Source organism: Lissotriton helveticus, chromosome 1_1, assembly GCF_964261635.1.
Source record: "Lissotriton helveticus chromosome 1_1, aLisHel1.1, whole genome shotgun sequence".
NCBI classification, from domain to species: Eukaryota; Metazoa; Chordata; class Amphibia; order Caudata; family Salamandridae; genus Lissotriton; species Lissotriton helveticus.
Genome location: NC_136057.1, coordinates 1262384918 through 1262406028, shown reverse-complemented (window position 1 = coordinate 1262406028; position 21111 = coordinate 1262384918). Strand labels below are relative to the sequence as shown.

At 44.1% G+C, this 21111-nt stretch overlaps 1 protein-coding gene across 1 annotated transcript in view; it reads right to left on the bottom strand.

Annotated features, from left to right (window-relative positions):
- The window catches only part of LOC144822567 (chloride anion exchanger-like), a 327927-nt gene extending 307238 nt beyond the window's left edge, over nt 1-20689 (bottom strand). Inside the window, exons 1-2 of the mRNA XM_078680252.1 lie at nt 20572-20689; nt 19503-19717 (exon numbers count right to left, since the gene is read on the bottom strand). Coding sequence (XP_078536378.1) covers nt 19503-19633 — 131 coding nt within the window. The 5' untranslated portion in view covers nt 19634-19717; nt 20572-20689. The remainder of the gene's footprint in view (nt 1-19502; nt 19718-20571) is intronic.
- Nucleotides 20690-21111: the final 422 nt, after the last annotated feature.

Here is a 21111-nt window from a genome sequence, read left to right as displayed (position 1 = left end):
TGTCGCCTCTCGTGAAGGGACAATGGCATGACTCTTGGCTTATTAAAAAGTGACCTAATGGGGACTGACGGCTGTTAACCAATGGGATCGCTGAAAGACTCTGAAAAATTACATTTAGTTTAGATTAGTGAGTTAGAAAGGTATAAAAACTTGGCCCCTTGAGTGGAACTGTGCTGACTTGTTCCTGAGGGCGAAGTGCTGTCCGATTTCTTGGCGCACGTAAGTCATTTGCTATAAATGATTTTTCCTTTTCCGGGTAGAGAGCTTAAAATAGGGAATTAGGGAATGAAACTGTTTTTGCTTTAATTCATGCATTTTGAACAGCTTTAGAGTGCCAGTCTAATGTGCCATTCTTAAAAATAATGCTTTTGTTTGCTAATAAAAGAAATTCTAATAAAGATGCATTTTACTTTGATTAAATACATTTAATAAAATAGATTTTGAAATGACAAGCTGGGCTTGTTATTTGTGTCTATTACCATCAGTTGATTCATTGGCCTAAGTGGCTTAATTAAATGTTGCTGTTATAATACCATGGTTATGATGATGATAAACTGCAGTTGTATATAATGTGTAAATAGCTTTAAATAGGTTTTGATTAATTAGGCCACATGATTCAGTTGCCCAATTTCTGTCTCGGTTTTTTATGGGCCTTGTGAGAGTTTTTGATAATTGGTGTGTATTGTGGTGATGTGTAGTTTAAATGAGACAGAATTTCTATAGTGGCGCTGGATCAGCATCAAGGTACTGTAGTCGGGTTCACCCGATAAGAATCAGTGTCGATCAAACCACCAATATCATTCTAGAAGAGGCAGCCTAGATGGTATAGAGCCAGGTCTTCAGTGACTTCCTGAAAGGCAGATGCTTCGTAATTGCAATCAGGGATTGAGGGAGCAAATTCCAGAGTCTAGCAACAGCGACTGAGAAGGCTCTACCCCACATCTCTTCTTCTGAATACTCTGCAGGATGACCAAATTTCGATGGATAGAGTGAAGATTTATACCAGGGATGTATGGATGAAACATATCTTTAATCCCGGCAGGACTCAGAAGGTAGAGTGCTTTATGTACAATGCAGATGGTTTAACACATGACATGCTTTCTAATGGGAAGCCAGTGCAGCACATACAGCCATGCAGAGACTGACTGGCAGTTAGGAATGTCATGGATTGCACTGGCGAGTGCATGCTGTGCCACCTGAAGTTTTGCCTGGGTAAAAGTGGAGTGGTGTGGCTCACTGGCTAGAGGGGGCAGACCCAGAAGCAGAGAACGGCCCGGGACCAGGGTTCAATTCCCGACGCGGCAGGGTCGTGGACCAGGGTCAGCAGACTCGATAATTCTCGCCTCGGTGCCTACTCTAACCAGGGATCACACTCGGCAACTCTGGGCATTAGCTTGCCTCATCTCTACAACGGCCTCCCACATTCGCCGGGGATGCCTGGTTTCACCTTGGAGATACCCAGTAGGGTATAATAAACAAAAGGGGGAGGGAGAGGAGAAGTGGATTCTGTCTCCCCTAGAGGTATGTATAAACAAATGGGACACACATGGATTGTCTCTTGAAAATCATCATCAGGTGTTTATAAACACCTGATGATGATTTTCAAGAGACAATCCATGTGTGTCCCTGTCTATTTGTTTGTCTGTGTTTTTAATTCCTAGGGTTCCTGGACCACATCTGGTTCCTTTTTTACCCTGTTGTGTAATTACACCTTTTTCCTACATTTTGGTTTACTGTGACCTTTTTGTTCCTTCACAGGTTCAGTATTTTCGTCAATTGGGCGCAACGAACTTAAATAAATAAAACAGATAGGTACATTTCACCTAGACTTATTTTTGTAGAGCACACTTTTATATTTACACCCATGTGAGTAAGGTGAGGATAGTTAGTGCATATCCTTGTCCTGAAGAAGGAGTTTTTTAACTCCGAAACATGTCGACGACGCACTTGTGAGTTAGTCTTACCCTTAATAGACAAGACTACCTCCCTAGCACTTTTTAATGATACCAGCCGGGGACTGAATAAAGTTGTTTGGAAACCCACGAGCCAGGTATTTTTTAATTTTAATTTTTTCACTCACCTCACCACTATTTTACCCACACACACCAACACATAGTTCACATGTTAGTGCTCCTGCGTAGTCGTGAGTCGTAGCACGCCGCATTCCGTAGAGGTTTGCGAAGACCCCAATGATGAAGCATGACACCAAGGGGCCTTTTGGTGTGTGAGGGGTATTTAAACAACACTGGTTGCTCCCCACCACTGTAGGGATCACCAAGCCCAACCTTGTGGATTCCTTTTTGTTTATACGATACCCAGTAGGGACCATCTCACAGGGATAGCCAGGACGGGTTCCCCAGCGGTCTACAGCGCCACGACGCCTCAGGGCAGCAGTGCGCTTTACAAGACACATACATTTACATTTACTGATGTTGGAGTTCAGGTAGAGGGAGTTACAATAGTCAAGTCTGGAGGTGCTACCTGCTTTCGCTCTAGCAAGGGGATATAAGGAAATATTTTCTTTAGATTCCTTATAGGCCAAAGAAGGTCGCAACAGTGCAATTGGCCTGTCCATTCAGGGAAAGTTCAGTGTCTTGAATTACCTCATGATTTTTGGCATTTTGAGCTGGGGTTACCAATTACCATTCCAAATCGAGGTGTGCACCCCGAAGAACACAGTTAAGATTTAAGGAAATTCCTTTCCATCCAGTCTGTGACTGCCCACACAAATTGAGAAAAGTTATCTGCGGTAGCAGCAGAATTCTTAGGGATCGACACAATGATCTGGGTGTCATCAGCATAGGAAATCACATCCATCCCATAGGCATGAATAATGGCAGCAAGAATGGACAGATAAGGATTAAGAGTGTTGGGCTCAGAGATGATCTCTGCGGCCCCCCACAAGGCAGGGAGAACACATCCGTATGGAAAACATTTAACAGAATCCTCTGCAAGCGATCATCAAGGAAGGAGGACATTAGAGCCAATGCCTGCTTCGCAATACCCACATCTTGAAGGTGTTCAATCAGAAGCGAGGTTGATATTATATGAAAGGTCGTAGGCATGTTTAAAAGAACCAGAGCGGTGGCTTGCCCCTTGTCCACTAACCACCTAATATGGTCCGTAGCAGGAACCAGAGCAGTTTTGTTTTCATGGTGTTTTTAGGAACCGAACAGAGATTTGTCCAGCCATCCCTACTCTTCCGCAAATTCCATCAGGTTGCCATTCAGGTGTTTCTCAAGAATCTTGGCCGGAAGCAGGAGTTGCGAGATCAGATGGCAGTAATTGAGATATTTACTGTGTAGGTAGAGAGAGAGGCCTGATCACTGCCTCCATCCAACGCCATGGATAATGGCCAGAGAGGATAGATCTGTTCCTCAAGATAGTAAGTGGGCGAGCTACAGTACCAGCCACCATATGCAAAATTGATGGTCCGCATGATTCCAGGGGGAAGCCTTAGTTTTGAGGAGATGCTGTTCCACCATTTCAGGGCTGCGAAGTGGAAATACTGTGAGCAAGTTAGACGCTCAGTTCAAGTGCCTCAGGGGCTCCAGGGGTTTCAACTGCGGTGTCCCAAATGTGTTTTTTAAAAAATATTGTCCCTTTCGGTGTGGGTTTTTTATTATTCACTAGAAAAGGGGCAGGATCCTTTTGCCAGCAAAATTTGTTTGTGCTCACAATGTAAGGGGACTCTAGTCTTCTCAGGATTAATGTTTTCATTCTCTGAATTTGGGAAGTTGCATCACACAATCTTGACTATATTAAATTAGATTTTCAGCGTTCCCAGTTGGAACTGTTTGAACTGCAAACGTATCTGAAGTTCTTGTTTTCATATTGCATGTAGATTTTCCAAGATCCACCATTTTAGTGTGAACATTGTGCTACCAAAGAAAACGGTCCTTTTGAGGCAAATTCAGTGCTACTGTTTTTAATCAACTGTAAACTTTTTAGTCCAGTTATTACATAGGAAGGAAAGCGCTTTTGCTTCAATTTTTTCAGGTTTTACATTCTCACATGTTCAAAAGCCTTCTGTTCACTGTGAATATAGCAATATCTCCCTTACTGAAAAATTCCCTGGTTTTCCCCACACCGGTGTGTTTGCACTGGAGCACAGAAAGAGAGAAGTCCTGGGGTTGCACCAAGCCCAGAGGGGTGCAGGCTGCCCTCATGTGCTGTCTGCCTGGGGCAAAGTTAAGAGTCAAGGTAAGTATATTTATGTAAGTGTAGATTTTCTATTCTTAACTTCATTTTTACTTACTTTGGTGATATTTTGGTTGTCGATATTGTAGCAGAAATACAAGTGCATGTCAATAGTAAAACTTTAATTTGTGGTAAAACACTCAGTGTGCCACAGTGTGTACACAGCTATTTGCACAGATGAGTGCTTCTATTAAATATTACCCTCTTCACTAGTCATATTGGGTGGTGTGGGGAATCCCAAAAATTGAGGTCCACATCATCATTATCACATAGCGCCATCTTAAGGGATACTCTCACAGTGATCAGTGCTGTAGTTTCCTTTCCTCGTCTTGCTCACACATAGCCACCACGGCTAGCAGCCTCCCCTACTGCACTGCGCAGGCGGGTCTGGCAGATGGCTGCTCCTCTGCTTCAACGCTCCTTTGAGAACAAACTTTCCCATCCTCGTCGCAAGAGAGGAAATCCAGTAGCCGAGGTTAGGGTATAGAAGAAGGTTTTATTGATCTTAGTTGTTAAGATGGGCTTGTAGTAAGTACTGTAGTTAGCCCCACCAGGAGCAGCTTCCCTGCTGCTCAGCTCATACTCCAAATGACACTCCACATCACAGGTATCCTCACATTCCATTACATCACCATGCACACCAACATTCCACACAGCACACAACACATTTACACTGGCTGAGAAGCAAGGGCAGAGAATCAGGAAAGATGCAGAATACCATAGACCAGATATAACAATGGCTGAAAGGAGTTGACCAAAAGCTACCAATGGCTGAGGGGGACTAAAGCAAAGCGCCTCTTTATGTATTTGTCTGACCTAAAACTATGCTGAAACCCTTTGTAGGGTAATGGAACTTTAATGTGATCACCAATGTGCTATTTATCAATTATCTGATGTTTGTTGTTGTTTATCATACATAGTGACATTAAACTCTCACGCCCCTTAAGCCTTTCCATGTAGGCCACTTCTAAACCATGTTTTAACAAAAGTTGGGCCATGCAGAGAGATCTGATGCTTTGCTGTTGTGATCTTTTGCAGTGGTGCAAACGTACCTTTTTTAGCCAAGGATTGTGAACTGTGTTAAAAGAAAGTTAACTTAGAATGATTCAGCAAATAATTATCCCTGTAATTAAGTATTTACTCTGTCGAATGTGTCCTGCGCCGGGACCTGCTTTTAATATTCTACTGGCCCTAACAGTGTGCACTTATGACCTCAGCCCTAATGTTCTGGGCTCTATTGCTTTACTGTTCATGATAAGGTTTTAGCACTATGGTAATTGGTGCCAATCTTGTCACAAAATAGTAACTGTCCATTTTCGTTTATACTTTTTAAACTAAGTAACGCTATACATAATTACATTGCTGAGTGCAATACACATCATAAATCATTAAAAATCGAAATTTAAAAATAACCTTGCAACATCATAACTCCATTTTATTTTTAATCATATATATTACAAAGGTTTCTCATGTTCCAATTGTTCAAGGAAGAATTTGCTCTGTAAGTTATTTCCCAATGGGTTAACGCCTTTATTTCTATCTAGCGTTCAGTGAGTTAATCACTAAAACAAATATTTGATATGAATTGTAGATGTGTTCCAAAATTATTTTTAGAGCACCACGCTCCATGTCCCTGTATTTTTAGAAAACAAAGCTTTGCAGATCATCAAGATATATACCTTCGTGAAACCCCAGCTGCAAAGCCTGCTTATATATGATTCACTGCTATACCACTGCCAGTATATATACTGTCAGTAGTGCCTCAAAACCTGCATTTGCCCATAGAGCACTATAGCAAGGATATTTTTTTTAACATTTTGGGCCATTGTAAAGCGCTACATTACACCTTACACCCTTCTCATTGTGCTTTAAATGTCTACAGACCAGAAAGCTGGCCAACAGTGAGGGTGTCCATAGGTGGTACATTAGTATGCCTACATGTGTGGTGTGTGTGTGTAAGCGTGTAGGTGAATTTTACTGTAATCAACTGTTTACTCCACCCTACTTGTGCGTGATGGATCGAAGGTAACGTTTTGCTGTGGGTTGATCCATGGTTTTGTGGCATTTTTTGCAGGCAGTCTTAGGCACTGGACTGCAAGAATGATAGTGTAAGTGTATAAAACCATCAACATGGCTCAGTTTAGGAACAAAGAAAGCACTGTATTCTATACATATCCCTCACTCCATGCCTCTCTGTTAGAAGTGAACACCTTTGTGTGGTATTCCCCCAGACTTTTTGCCTTCACTACCCTGTTTTTCTGAACCCCTTTGCCGGCATTACAATACTGGGCACTCTACCCCTGGTAACCAAGGGCAAAGGGCTTGTCCTTTCAGTTAAACATGGTAAAATTGTCCTACCCTTGATTGGCACATTTAATTTACTGATAAATCCCTGGTATGTGACATTATTCGTAACCAGGGCTATTAAATGAAATGCTACCAGTGGTCTCGTGCACTCACTGTGTCATCTGCTAATGTAGCACTGTATAACATGTCTCAGGCCAGCCATTGCAGGTTGTAGTGCATTTTTAAACTGCCATTTCAACCCGGAAAAATAACCCTTTTTCCAGGCCTAAAGGTTCCTTTTCAATACTTATAAGTCACCTTAGGGTTGGTTCTAAAGGCTCACAGGGCAATACGACAAGTATACTTAACTTTTAAATGCGGTAGCAGTGAACCCCCCCCCCCAGTCATTTTTCACTTTAGCAATGTTAGCTCTTCCAAAGAATGCCACTGGGTTACCGTTTTACATTTAATAAGTGATAACTTCAGTTTAGGAGCGGATAGAGATATACTTCTTCCACTCATTTCAATTGTAATTTAAATGTCATTTAAAATACTGTTTAATTCTAAAGTTTATTTTTAAGTTACGAGTCTGAAAATACCACTTTTAAAAAGCGTGGCATTTTCCTGCCTAAGTCAAATATGCCTTTCTGCTCCAGTCCAGGGTGACATGACAGTTACTGGCTCACCTCAGTGTGATGACTATTAGTTCAAGGCAGGGGACACAATGGCCATGTGTGTGGCAAAGGGTGTTCCTCTTCCGAGCAGGATGGCCTGGGGGGTTGGTTCTCAGCCTTTTCTGAGATTCATAGAGTAGCCTGAGGGCTGTGCCCAACCTCCTTCTGACTACTGAACCTGCCTGCCCAGTCATTGATAAAATCTACTCACAACTGGGCCTACATGCCCCTTGTCTCCTTAGATATATTGGAGCCACACCCAGGAAAGAGGTGTCCAGAACCAGTTTAGAGTTAGACAAAGAGGGTGACCCCGCACACACGCTGGCACTTACTATAAAAGTGGCAGTCTCAAAACCAACCATCAGAACACCCTTGGGCCTGTGTGAGACTCATAAGAAGGACTGTTCTGCTGTCTGGAGCCTTAAGGAAGACTGGGCCTGCTTGCCTTTAAGCCAGTATCCTAGCAGTGACTCCAATGGTCAGTTGATTGTCCTCCTGTTTGAGCTACAGGGACACAAAAAGCTTCCAGAGGCTTTCCCTGCAACTTCCCAGCTGGCCAGCATCAAATGGACCTGCCTGGACCCGGTTGCTGCCCTCTGCTGGAGTGAGTACTGACCCTCAAGAGGTGCCCGACCAGGTCCCGTACCCATGGCTCCTGTCAGAGTATACTCCTTCAACCTGCAAACAGCAAGAACTGGATACCAGATGAAAACCCAGAGGTTCACCGAGGCCAACATGAGACCTGCATAAATCTAAATCCCGTATTCGTAAAGCGCGAACAATTATGTGCTTTAAAAATACTGGCACAGGGCCGCCAGGAACATTAAGCGAGCTATTGCCCAGAGTCCCATGGTGCTGGGCTGACCTGCCGCCAGCGCCGGGTATCGAACCGTGAGCCCAAGTGTTCCGGCATCAATCTCCCTGGCCGCTGCGCAACACCTGTTCCATAAAGAACGGACGCGACCTCCCAGCTACAGTCTCCAGATCTCACCCACACTGTGTTCTTTGCATCAGCAACAACGGCCCCACATTTCCCGCCAACATGAAGCTCTAACCTGCATTTCACGCCAACAACAATATCCTTGTGGCTAAACTTCAACCGAAAACCAGTTCTTCTCACCACAAACAATCTCCTCGAGGTTCCCTGCCAATGCGAGGCTCTGACAGAAGCTCCTTGCATAGAACTGGACTAAGTTAGAAGGTAAACTTTCCACCAGGATGAACTTGATCCCTGTATCTGACCTGCACTCCATCGTGGTCCGCCTGAACTTTTGACTTTGACCTGGTCCAGTCTGACCAGATAACCGGGATTGGCTGTTTGTGCTGCTTTATTTATTACATTTCTTTTCTATTTTCCGAAATCACTTTGGGAATTTTCTTGTGTTTGAGTGCTGCATAAATATTTTACACATTGCCTCTAAATTAAGCCTGGCTACTTTTGTACGAAACTGTCAAGGAGTTAAACCTGGGTTTTTGTTTTTCAACCTGAAACGGACTGTGTTTATTACTTGAGTGGAGCTGCTCCCATTGCTAGCGAGCCTCCTCTCCGTCCGAAGTATCTACCCAACACAGCAGCCTTGATTCATTCAGGCGCTGTCCGTCCCTAACCACCCATGCCCACACCGACATCGATGCAGAAGATCTTCTAATTGCCCCCGCTCCTGGACCCTGACATCACGCGTCCATCGGCAACAATTAATTAACTTCCACTGGAGACGCTGCCCTTCCGGCCATCTACTAAGGCCCTTGGCAGCCCGCAAATCATCCTCGAGCACTCCATCAACATGACAACCCTGTCCTGAAGACGATCCCGACTCACGGGGATCGAAACGCCGTCGACACTACAGCGCAACTCTATGGCGCATCTTATGTCCTTGGCTCTAAAAAATGTTGAAACTTTGAGTAAAATTGTTCAAACTGAATCTCGTTGAGCCTACACTGTAGATATATTGATCACCTTGCGCCGTTCACGCTGTTCACTTTCAGCACTTGCGTCGTCACCTCTCACTAACTGTATATATCACAACTCACCAAGTGCTTCCTGGTTGTCACATGATTTCCTCTGTACAGTGCTGCCCAACTGTATTTCTATGTGCAACTTCCTTTAAGAATTGGTGAATTACAAGCCCTTTAATTGCGCCTTGACACCTTCGGGTTTAGTTTGCGCGATACAAGTTGCTTAATAATAATAATTGTACAAGTCTCCTTCTTTCTCTTTTATGTAATGCTGCCTGCATACATTATTGAATTGTCTTGAATTGAAACCTGTTGGGAAACTGTTTCTTATATACATATTACTTGAGTGGGGCACACAACCCTCTGAACTATTAACCCAATTCCTTACTCTGACAGTAAAGGAATGTGAGAGTGGCAGAGTAAATGTGTAATATGGGTCTATATTGTCATCAAGGGGGTCTAGTGATATTTATGTTATGTATTATGATTTCTAAAGTGCACGAATGCCCACAAAGGGGCCTCCTAGCACTAGTCACAAGTAAGATATGGCAGCAGTAAGACAGAGAACAGTAGCCTATCTGGAAAATAACCAGGATTATAGCTGTTTCCAGAATTGTAAGTGATCCTGGATTTTCATAATGTTACAGCTCCCTAGGATCGGAGTTAAGAGACAAAATGAATAGTCTCACATTCTAGCCCTACTGTAGCAGGGCACATAGGCCAAGTTTTAATCAGTAGAGCGGAGTGCTCTGGAGGGCGGGTAGAAATACATCAGAGTTGACAGTCTGGGGGCTCTATGCTTGTATAGAATTTTGTGAGAGGGACGTTGGCCTTAAATTTGGTACGCTTTTCAATAGGTAGCCATTGGAGCTTGACGAGAAGATGGGAGGCAGAACTAACTTGGGGAGGGAAAAAAGAAATCTTGCAGCAGCATTTTGAAAGACCTGCATAAAATTCAAAACAGGTTTTTTTGGTCTAGGACAGAGCATGATGCAGTAATCAAGTTGCGAGATAACCAAGGATTGCATGATCAATTGGTGTATTTGTTGGGAAAAGCAGCGCAAAATGGGCTTAAGGTTTCTGAGAATGCCAAAACAGTGAATGGCTAGCGTTTTGACTTGTGTTTCGAAGGATAGAGAATTATCCATATATATCCCAAGGTTTTTCACCACAGATTTGGGATCGGGGTGGAGCCTAAAATTGCTGGCCACCAATGGCCACTCTAGAGATGGGTATGCCTGCCCAGCAAGAGAAACTCCGTTTTGGTGGCATTAAGTTTTAGGCACCCAGCATGCATCCATCCAGTGACTGCAGTTGGACAGTTTTTAAAATTTGCACAGTTGCTGGGTGATTCTGCCTATATGAAAATAAGCAGCTGAGTGTTGTCAGCATACAACACTAGTGAGATTCCAAAAGATTTCACTACCTCGGCCAGTGGTCTAACATAAATGTTAAAAAGGGTAGGGCTGAGCGTAGAACCCTGAGGCACACCATGCACCAATGCTACCTTTATTTCAGCACAGCGGCCATTACAGTACAGATTACACAGGGCATACATATAAAAATAAAACAATAAAATCATTGGTACAAAAACTCCATTTCATAGAGCAGTCAAACCGATCTTAACACAGTGCTTTACATACTTCAGTTCATAAAAACTATCAAGCCAATCAGACACAGAGCACTTCATACAAAACTGAGTTATCAAAATTATAGTAACAGCTACAAAGATGGTTAAAAAGAGGCCGCTCAAATTAAAACTTAGACCATTAACCTGACATTTTGTTTTGTCTAATCCTCCACGTATACATCAAAAATCGAGAAACAGAAAACACAATGCATTGCCTGGTTGCTTCTTAAAATCCCTGGTCACCAGTTTATGACAAACAGGTTAAACCCACTTCCTTCTAATGCCATGGCATTTTGGAAAGAAAAAAACAACATGCTCAGTAGTTTCAGCCACCTGTGGGCAGAATGGGCAGATCTTATCGCAATCACTAGTGTCAATTCTATTTAGCTATAAAGGTACAAAAAGGCAAAATCCCCAAATGGAATTTAGTATATAAAGACTTTGCAAGGGGAGGTTCAATCTCGTCCAAGTATGCTTCCAAGTAATAATCCGCTTTAAACTCTAATAAGGATTCAGTAAGAGAACCAGCCCTAGGAGAACATAACGTTTGGTTGTCGATATAACTCCCTTTTAGCTCTTTTTTAGAGACTAAACCAGCATCAGCAGGGGAAGACCACAGATTATTGTACCCAATCCGACCCAACTGTTCTTTCCTTGTCCGAAGTCAAGCACTCTTACAGGCTCGGGATGCCCCGGTACGTCCTCTAAGTTTATACGAATTGGCATGAGCTCTGTTGTTATCCAAAGTACCCACCAATACTGAAGTGGTGTCAACCCAGCTATGTCATTAATATGGCTGAGGCCATGATCTAGACGTAGGGGGAGAAGTGGGTTATAGACTGCTTAGATACCTCACATAACAATTTTCTATAATTTCTAGAGGCCTGGAGTCTTGAAAGCCCCAAAGTTCACCACCATACATGGTATCTTCGAAAGCTTGACTTTTGCATATTTCGAGGGCTGGTGTCACCGGGAAAAAAAGAAGGAGCCATGGTGACCCCTTATAATACCCCACAATGTTGGGCTAGTTTGAGCTCACGCACCGAATATGGATAACCAGTCAAATCGTTCTGTGAGCGTAACCCAAAGATAATCAAACACCTGAACTCGCTCCAGGGCCATTCCATTGAGTGTTGGGTTTACACGAGTAGTTGGGCAGGGGTAAAACCCCTTATATTTGGTCTTGCTAAAGTTGATCTCCAGGCCCCGCTGACTGCAAAAGGGCCCAAAACAATCCAGAAGGTTCTGGATGCGCACAGGGGATTTAGATAACAGGATGGTATTGTCTGCAAACAGTAAGGTCGGGATCTTCACCCCTGCAAGGCGAGGAGCAATTCTCTCATATTGCCAAGCTGTGACACTAAAACATTAATGTATACGTGAAAGAGGCTAGGAGCTAACACACACCCCTGCCTTACTCCCTGATTAACTGGGATGGTTGTTCGAATTTAATCTAATTAAGACTTCTATAAGCTACTCAGGACCCCCATCTCTGTCAATACCTTCCACAGTGATTTTCTGGGGACTATATCAAAAGCAGAGCGAAGGTCCACAAATATAACAAAGTCTGCTGCCCAGGGCCGGACTGGGAACCAAAACTGGCACTCGCAAAGTGCTCGGCCGGCTCCACCAAGGGGTTGGGGGTGTGGCCAAGCTGTGTGCCAGGGCTGGTTTTGGCTGATTTTGATACAAGGGCCGATTTTGCAGCTATGCTGCAAAAATGTCCCTGTAACAAAAACGGCCTCCAGGAACCCAAAACCGGCCCCTACTCTGACGGCCCACCAGGAAAATGCCTGGTGCCCGCTATGGCCAGTCCGGCCCTGCTGTCAGCCCCCCAGGGAAACATGTTTCCAATATAACAATTACAAGCGAAACACCTGGTTGATAGTTTCTACGCCACCTCAAAAACCAGCATGCAAAGGAGTCTTCAGCTTTGTGTCGGACATCCACTCACTAAACCTATTCAAAATATTCAGACTAAACTGCTTTTGTGAACTGTCATAGAGGCTGATCAGTCTGTAGTTTGAAGCTAGGGGCCTAGAAGCCTTTTCAAAAATTGGGATAATCTCATTCTATGCCAAGGTGGGAGGCATAGGTGCACGATACTTTATAGCAGCATTAAAGAGCAGGGAAAAATATGAGCACCATACATTTCTATCAGACTTAAAAAGATCACCAGGCACCTTATATAGTCCTGGGGCTTTGTTTGGCATAGTCCAGACTAAGGCTCTAGAGATCTCAATGCCTGAAATACTGTGGGCTATTTGCGTCGCCGGCTCAGTGGAATGCTCAGTCATGGGGGAGTTAATACTCACCACCCTGGTGGCCTTGAGATTAGGGTCAATTTGAGACAATCCCTGATCCACAACTCACAAGTATAAATGGGAGAAATGCTCAAGACCTTTGCCGGAGCTGCCAGAAGCGAGATAGGCCTAAAGTTGTTTAGCACACTCGGAGGAGCATTTGCTTTATTTAAGCGTGGTAGCAGGATTGCCTGTTTCCAGATGACCGGGAAACTGCCAAATTTCAAAGAGGCCTTCCAAAACATATTGCGCTAAGAATTTAGAGAGTGTGTGGCCAATCTGAAATATGAGGGGGGGGCAGGGGTTCTCTGGGGAACCAAATTTGCATTTTAACAGCTACTCAAGTGAATCGCCCACCCATATATTGCAAAACGTGGAAAAAACGAGTAAGTTACTGGCGGGTGGTGCTGGAGAGTCTACTGTGTCAGCAGATCCCAGGAAGGTAGAGTGGAGTTTTAGGAACTTTTCTTCAAAAAAATCTGATGGACTAGGAGGGAGATCAAGCGAAGGAAGGATGGTGCTTTTATTCCCATTTGGGGAAATTAAGAAATGAATTGTAGGAGGAGCCAAGCTCGCGAGCGTAATGGTCGCCTTGCAGCTCGGCTCCGTCAGCCCTCTGGCCTGACTCGCATATCCTGTTGCATATCCTGCCCAGAGACGACATAATTCCGAAGAAATAGGAACGCAACGTTTCGCTCTTCCTCACCGTTTGGCCTGGAGACTCCGGCGTGCTGCGGTTCCGAAGTTGTGCCCCCCGAAGGGACCTGGGCCTTCGTGGTGGTGAGACCGGGGCCTCGCCTATCGGATCCGGCCTGGCGTTGTGGTGACCGTCGGCCCCGGCCGAGAGACTGCGCCACTGGTGAGAGCCGTTGTGAGAACATCCCGGTGACCCTGATCCGGGCCCGCCTTGACCGCCGTGAGGCTGGTGCGGGGCGCGGTGCTCCGTGGACTGATCGTGTGAAGGGGTCCCCCCGCCGCTGCTCCGTCCATCGACCCTGGACCCTCGTCCTCGGACTCTGTTTGAGAGGAGCGCCAGCGATACTGCAGACGGCCCCCCGCCTTGGGCGAATCACCTTTTTTCACCGAGGCTGCCATTGCTGGGACCCCCCGGAAATCTGTAAAGGCCCGCATTTGTGAACTGTTCCGAGAATCGCGGAGGGTGGTGAGGAGGCTGAATTCACAAAATGGCTGCCGACGACCTGTGCTGTGGGTCTCCTCGTGATGACGGACTTGGGTTGCTGGACTGCACGGGGGCCTGGACGTGTGTGCGTGAGCCTACGATTGGAGACGTTCTTGATGCCTTACGATCCTTACGCGCGGCCCTGGCCCCCGGTGCTCCGGGAGACTCGATTCGTTCCACCGCCATCTTGGGTGAACGCTCCTTCATGGTCCCCTCTTGTCTCAGTGATGCCACTGCCTCGCCTCCCTCGGTCGCTACGAGGGTTACTGTCGCTATCCATCGACGGGTTTGCTGGCCGGTGGATTTGGAACCTCCTGCTCTTCGATGTTTGGAGTTTGGGGACTTGGATGTCGTGCGGGGACCCGATCCTCCCCGGGTACCTGAGAACAATGGTGGACCGCTGCCTGTTTTTGCCTTGATGAGGTCGTGTTTCTATTTTGCAGGGAAACCCCCGCTTTTCCTAACGGCGAGACTGAACTCCTGTCTATTATTGCCCTTGTTGCTATTGCTGAGACATTTGAACTGCCTATTTGAACTTTTGCCCACTTGCTTATTGGTTGCCCTCCCTGGCCTATGTCTTTCTCGTACTCTCTTTCATTTGTGTGCTTGCCTCGCATCGTGTTGCTTACTTCACACTGTCATGTGGTGGGTGGTAATTGTGGTTAGGAAGGGACTGGGGTGAGATGCACGGCTCCCGGTGGTTTATTGGTGTACAGATCCGTGGCGAAGTTGCTCATATTTCTAGTGCTGTGGGAGACCCCCCTGTACGTTTTTTGGCGCTCGAGATTGTGTCGTTCTGGTTCACATGTAATATGATCGTATGGTTGGGTGGAGGGCTGTGGCCGACCGTATTTGTTTCTGTCCTTTTGCTCCTCCCTCCCATTTATTTCTTTTGTTTTCATGTCCTTTTTTTGTCTCTATATTCTTCTTCTCTCTTGTCTCTACTACATTTTGGGTTCTGGTTTAGGGCGACAGGCGCGCTGTTTGGAGGGTAGGCCGTAGCCTTCTGCAGGGGTGCTGGGTGGGTTGGGTCTTATTTGATGTTTTATTTTCCTCAGTTCTATGGCCCTTTTGTATCTCTTTATTGGAGTGCCGCGTCTGTCCTTGCCTTCCGTGGTATGATTGGGGTGGGGTCTGTAATGTCGCTGTTCTTCTTTTTGTAGTTCTGCTGCTTTCCATTGCGACTCCCATGCCCTCCTCGTTGCTGATATTACCGCTCTTTTATGTGTTCCTTGCTACGGGGCGCTTGTTTAGGCGCGGCATTCTTCTCTTTCAGTCTGTGTTTTCCTTTCCCTCTCTTCTTTCCTCTTCCCCCCCCCCCTCCCTCCCTTTTTCCTTCTCTCCCAAGGTCAGTATGACGGGTTAGTCTTGGTTTTGTCGCTATTCCGGCCCCTTTGTTCTGTTTCCGATGTGCTACTGGGTGGTGGGGATGCAAAGTTGTTCTTAATTATATACTGACTTGTGTTCACGGCCCTGTTTTTATACCGATATATACAGTGCTGACATTCCTGCATGGCTGCCCTTTAGCCTTTCTGTTACCAATGGTTTGATTTGGGAATCCGGATTCCTCTATATTGTCGCCGACAAATAGAACTCCAATATTTGTCAAAAAGGAAACAGCACTTTAAAGGAACACCAACAAAGGAATATTGTGGCGGTATATTTACAATTCCACTCAAATGTACTCTATATTGATGATAAGCAGCAAATACTTTCATGACCAGCCATCACTCCAAAAGTACCACACCAAAACATTTTGTAGATTGAGTAAGCATCCGTGTTCATCAAAATATGGATAGAAAAATGCTAATTTCTACATTAAACAATGTTAGTGGGCTGTATGCGGTCTCTGAGAGCCTCTGGGCGTTTAGAGGCAGCATAAAGAGCAAGGACTTGTATTTAAAAATGATTCTCATCCAATATTGCAGGCCATGACCTATGCATCATATAAAGCCAATATCAGGTTGGGAGAAAACAGTTGAATACTCATAGGGGGCCACTTTTGGGGATAACAGCTGCATCAAAAAAAGAAGGCACTGAGCCTTCCTGGGAATGATTTCAGAGCAAGAGGATATAGGTAATAGACCAACTAATAACAGAGGGTAGGAAAAATATGTTTGCAGAAGTCAAAGCTTAATTTCACCTGCCGACATCTCTCTTCTAGGACCTTCAAAGACTTCACAACTACCTTTGTGGAAATTGTACACCCACTCCCATAGCATTGCCACAATCCGCCATACTTAACTTTCTTTGCACATGGAGGACATTTAAAGGTGCAGTGTCAGGCATTTACTCACCCGGCACATTCTCAGCCACCACATCTGGTCAGCTAAAAGCATGGGGGGCCCATTGATTGTGAGTGGAAAATACAGGAAAAGAATAGGAAGAGGTACTGGCTGTACATGATGAATCGCTTAGGGAGAAATGCCCGATACTGAGATACTATGAAACACTACATAGGTGGCATTGGTCTTTCCATTGACTCAAAGACACAGGCATAATGTTGCTCAATGATGAGGTCTGATCTGCACTGCATTACCAGTCAATGGGAAGCAGAACCCATGCAGAAATGCAGAGCCGGAACTTGATGGACTTGGTTTTTGAGAGATTTTGTTCTGGTCTTAGTCCACACTTAGCTATCAATGTCTTACAGTAGTGGGGTGCTCACACTTAAGTTTGCAAAGCTACATGACAGACCTGTTACTAAAAATGACAGGCTTCATACTTGGATTTCCGAAAGAGAGAAAGATGAGATGTGATCGGAATCAGAGGAGGTGAAAACCACTGACATTACGTTCCTTATTTTATTACTTCTCATGTACACGGAATGACGTGTATTATTATATGTTATACCCAAATAAAGAATTCTTAAAACAGAAAATGATTCTCATCCTAGCCTGGGCTCCAATGTTTACGGAGTTTCCCCCGAGTGCCTAAAGATCCTTCTTTTTAGTGATAGCCACCAGACATACATCAAGGAAAGAAATACCTGTTTGTCCATCTTTCATTTGTCGTGGTCCGCCTCGCCGCTTGCTTATACTTTGTGAGCAGCCAAGAAGCTTTTTAAAGTTCTGGAAGTATTAAATCGAGACCTCCAAGCCTCTTCTGATCAGAAACTGCCAAATGATCATACTCAGTGTGGCTGACCTTTCTCATTCTCCACATTTTTTGACCTCTCCTCAAAAGAGCATGACAACATTACTGCAAAAGCCTAAAAATGTGTGGATCTCTTCGCTGTTTCCCATTGATAGTCTATAAACTCCTAGATCGCCTCTGCTTTCCTACCTAAAAACTGAACTTAGGGTTCCACTTCAGTAAATATCTCTGAAACACCCTGTGCTCTGCCCTGAGAACCAAAAACATAGCCTTCAAATTATCTAATTTCTTCGCCCGCTGCTGAAAGTAGTCCACTGGAGATCCTCCTCGTCATTACACATCCTCTTTGCATGGATCAGGGGAAGTTGCTGGATGGTTCTGGTTAACTGCTAATTTCTCTTCCAAATTACTCTATATTACGCAAGCAAGCATAATCACGTAATTATCAGCAACTCTGCATCAAATGGTATTGCGGAATTACCGAAATTACTAGGGGTGGGCGGAATTTGTGTAGTCATGCTACGCAAAGCTCCGCAAAACAGTAAAAAATCTCCGCGAGCTGCACAGTTCCATGAACACGGAGAATTGCTTGTTCTGCCCGTTGCTTTTCTCCTGTTCGCAAACGCTGTTTGCGTGCTTGGGGGAAATATCTTGCGAACACGCATTTTTAAAGCACGAACAAGCAAACAATTTCGTGAAACCGTGGATCGTGGAATTTTTTGCAATTCCACGTTTTCCACAGAACGCAAAATTCCACAAATTCCGCGAGTGGAACAGAATTTACCGCCCAGGCCTAGAAATTACTCCGATTCCTCAGGCGTAATTAAAATTACTCCAATACCTAGCCTGTCCCTGCTACAAGTACAGGGGAAATAGGAGAGACCCCAACCAAATTCTGCCTCTAAAACCCATTTACGATTGAGTGTCGCTCATGAACAGCACAGTCCACTGGGAATGCTAACCTCTCACATCCAGTGAAGCATTGTGTCAAAGAAGTACACTACTGCAACCACCATCTTGGATTCTCAATTTAGATAGGGGAACAGAACTTTAGATGGTCAGTTCTTAAAGACCGAAACACTTCAAACACCCCACTGAGCTTCACCTGAGCCAGCGCAACGTCATCTCCAACAGGAGTAACTGGGAGCCGAATGTATGAGCAGCATGAACCCACAGAAGAACGATCTACTCTGCATCTCCTATTGTCATGTCCTTCAGTGCCTTTTCAACTGAAAATCTAAACATAGTATCACTTTAACCGTATTTATTTAGTGGATTTCTGTGCTTTTATTTGAAAAACAATGCTTATGACGTTTAAGTACACTTAACCATAACATGCCCCTAGCAAAGTTTTTTCAGTGAATACCTACACACACATACGAATATAAAAAATATATATTACATATATAATACATATATAAGTGGCGGGTGGCGGCTGAGTTTTAAACCTCCGCCCTAAAAGTTTCACACACAATTCTTTTTCGAGTACTTAAATCACTGATTTATCTAACTGACACCAAGCTGTAGCTTAAGCTTTTTGTGGCGTAACTTGTTGAAGATGTGCTATTAGTTACATATTAATTGCCATTTTAATTTAACACCCATTAGTTTTTTAGTAATATTCAATTCTTAATTTGAACTGGTGGATGGCGATGGGGGCCACCGGTACTTATTTATAGGGACCATAACTTTTTGATAACACATCAGACTTTACCGAGAGCAAGAGAGAGAAAAACACACAACGTGGAAAGAAAGAGAAAGACAAAGATAGCACACCCGTTACAAAAGGAGAAAGCAGGAACCTGCAAGAGTGAGATAAAGAGGCAGAGAGTGTATAGCAGAGGATATAAGGTGGATTCAAAGATACGGAGCCTGGGTATTCGGCTGCTGACGTTTAATAGGATTAGCTGCAGGCTTCGGACCAGAGCTTTGGCCACCGGCACTCGTTCGTTTACAAATTAAGCAGTGGAATATAATTTTGACAGTTTTCCTAATGACTACCTACACTTTGATTTAACTTTCTTTTCAACACTTTACGTATCAAGGGAATGGTGAAACTATGAAACAGGCAACCACAGCCAATGATTGTCAGTCTCCTTGAAGCAAAGCTGATGAATCTGAAATATGGCCGAAAATATGGTGAACATGCCAGCATTCAATTAAATGTGTTCTCTTACCTGAAATATCTTTTGAGATGGCCACAAATGGTTAAATGGTCTCTTTCCATCTTCGGATAATCTTCATTAAAGGCGTTTACAGAATAAATTGGTCTTGCCACCTGATATTGGTTTCCTTGGCGGTCGGCCATTGTTTCAAATAATGGAGTTCAAGGCAGACAGTTCCTTGGCAGGTCCGTTACTTTGTTGATTTTTTTCTTTATCCAGAGGATTATCTGCAAGTCAATTGCAAACAAATGATTGTGTACTTCCAGCCACTGACCTCTCTAAGTAGTGCCACTGTGTTCTCCCCATTTACAGTTGTGCAACCGTGGGCTGATCACACTGCATGTTGTAAAATCTTTCAGATGGATTGTAAGTTCATGGTTGCAAGAGTAAAAGAGTTGAAAGGCCCTCATTCATTGTAGTAAAACATTCACTCAGTGATTGCAGTGAAATTATTTCTGCAGTAAAATCTTTACTTGGTTACTTCATTACAATTCCCACTCAACTGCTGTAGTAAAATCCTCTCTCAATTTGTGTATTACATTTTTCTACACAGTGTACTTAAACCCTCAATCACTGTAGTAAAACCCTCTTACTCATTGTACTGAAACGTTCACTTAGGGCCAGATTTACAATGCAATTTCCCGGTGGCAAACAGCCCAATACTTAACATTTTAAAATCTGTAGGAAAATCATAAATCACTATAGTAAAGTCCCAGCTAGATCACTGTAGATAAACCATGCTTACCGTAATAACATTTTCACTTGGTAATTGCATTAAAGTCACCCCTCAAATACTGTAAAGCAACTCATTCTCTGTAATAAAACCATCACCAAACCATCACTTAGTCACTCTAGAAAATCCTGGCTCGCTCAACAAACACTATAGCAAACACTCACTCACTGCTGAAAACTCCCTCACTCAATATGTCGGTTTCACAGTATGCACTAAATGAGAACATATTCTTTTCATGCATTTTGCATCATCACTCCCTTCCACCCTCCCTCTCTTCTTTGATAACTAACAAAATGTCCATCTCAATTCTTTGAAGATGTATAGAATATGTAGAGGAATCCAACCCACCTCTATAGTCCAGGAACCTGCCAGATGTTTCGGCGTGGAAAGGAGCCCGGGACGAATCTGGACGCAGCTTAAGAAAGGATTACTATTTGTTCACCTCCTTGAGTCTACTATTTATGTTATCAGCAATAATGATTAACCAAAGATAACTTATGCACGGCCTGCGGTGCACATCAAGATTTCACGTGTGACTTTGCCCAACGAGGGCCACTATCGACATGGCTGATAACAGAATCTTCTGCCAGAGTTTCACAAGATTCGCTGTTTCCGTGAGATGCCGCGCACCATTTTCTAAAGCGTAGATTGTTGAATGCTCTAACAGTGCTCCATAGCACATAGAACTCAAATCAAGGCTATTCTGAGCAGTCCATAATCAAACAGTTTATCAGCATACAAAAGAAATTGGATAAAGGTGAGGTAAGGAGGTGGAAAGTAGGATAATGGCGCTCCCTAACATGTACCCAGGGTTCCTCATGTACTGCAACTCCTCAATTTGTGTCTTAAACTTCCTCCTGGATTGTTATGAGTAATCCCCAGTCTAGA